The following is a 1608-nucleotide window of genomic DNA, read 5'->3' on the forward strand; positions in this document are numbered from 1 at the left end:
CAAGATTTTAATTCTTGCCCACACAACAAATTTTTCGCCTAAAAAAAAGGTTGTTGCTGCGTTGAGATTTAAAATTAACACGAATATAAAAATACTTTTTAATTGTCTAAAATATTTCTAATCCTTGACGTACGCAATTATTTATTTAAATAACTTGAAACTCTCAGTGTGAACAATCTTACATTGTTTTAAAAAGAAATTGTTAGTGTTACGTTGTGGGACTTAATCCAGGCATTCATAATGCTAATTTTAAAATGCACCCGTTCGATTACAAATATTAATAAAAAAACCGAACTTCACAATTCCAACCAAATATAAATAGTGAGCCAAGAACACCATCACCCTCATCAAAAAAATATGAAAAATTGACTTCTTCTGATTTTCTTCTTCTTCTTCCTCTCAATTGAAGTGCATACCTCCATTAATGGATACCTTTTTCATCAGCCATGGATCACCGAGACTTCTGATCACTGATAGGCCAGCGAGGCGCTTCCTAGAGTCATGGAAGTCAAATAATTTAGATGTGACGCCTAAGGCTATTTTGGTAATATCCGCCCACTGGGAGACTACTGAGCCAACCGTGAACGTCATTAATGGCGTTAATGACACCATACATGACTTCTACAACTTCCCAAAACATTTTTATGAGGTTGCTCTTCTTTGATAAATTCTTTTATTTCTTCGTATTAGTAATTTGTTAAAGAAGATTTGAGCATGTATTTAACCTGTCTTCGAATGGCATCAAAAGTAACAACAAAGCTAACATTAGAATTTGCATCAGGATTGCACAGGGAAACGGGAATGAGTATCAAAATTTACACATGATTTGAGACTCAAATCTCCCTAAAGCTTCCATAATTTATCTAATTTGCATCAAAACTGTATGAAGAAAACAGCAGGAGCTAATAATGGTCATGTATGATTGATCTGCAGCTCAAGTATCCTGTCCCTGGGGCACCAGAACTAGCCCTGAGGGTGAAAGAATTGCTCCGAGATGCCGGCTTTAACAGTGTGGAGGAAGACAGAGCTCGTGGGCTCGACCATGGGGCCTGGGTCCCATTGATGCTCATGTACCCGGAAGCTAACATACCAGTATGCCAGCTTTCAGTTCAGTCTCACAAGGATGGAACATACCACTATAACATTGGTAAGGCATTGGCTCCACTCAGGGATGAAGGTATTCTCATTTTTGGATCAGGGAGTGCAACGCATAATCTAAAGTTGCTTGACCGGGATGATGTGGAAACACCCAATTGGGCTGTGGACTTTGATAATTGGCTCAAAGAGTCTCTCCTCAATGGAAGGTATACACATCTTTCTATCTTCATCAATTATTTTATCAGCTTCTTTGACATAAAAGGCTTTGTTTGGATTGAAGGAAAGGAAAGAAAATGGAATCTCAACAACAGAAAATCAGAATCAAATCAAAAGATCAAATGACTAGCCCAATTCTATTTGATTTCAGTGCCGTTTTTATTTTAGTGCTCCATAGACCAATTGGCTTAGTTTGGTTTAGATTTGGAGTTATAGAAAATGAATAAACTCGGTCTGAACTGAACTATGTTTTCAGATGATGCATCTGAAATATTCTTATATTAAAAAAAAAAA

The 1608-nt window shown here is 36.9% G+C and overlaps 1 protein-coding gene across 1 annotated transcript; it reads left to right on the forward strand.

Annotated features, from left to right (window-relative positions):
• Nucleotides 1-804: 804 nt before the first annotated feature.
• LOC110037684 (4,5-DOPA dioxygenase extradiol 1-like) lies at nt 805-1304 on the forward strand (the record flags this gene model as incomplete). The annotated part of the gene is made up of 1 exon (XM_020742388.1): nt 805-1304. A coding segment is annotated over exon 1 (386 nt), but the record flags the coding sequence as incomplete, so codon positions are not given.
• Between the last annotated feature and the right edge of the window lie 304 nt (nt 1305-1608).

This window comes from Phalaenopsis equestris, unplaced genomic scaffold (genome assembly GCF_001263595.1).
Source record: "Phalaenopsis equestris unplaced genomic scaffold, ASM126359v1 Scaffold223416, whole genome shotgun sequence".
NCBI lineage: Eukaryota > Viridiplantae > Streptophyta > Magnoliopsida > Asparagales > Orchidaceae > Phalaenopsis > Phalaenopsis equestris.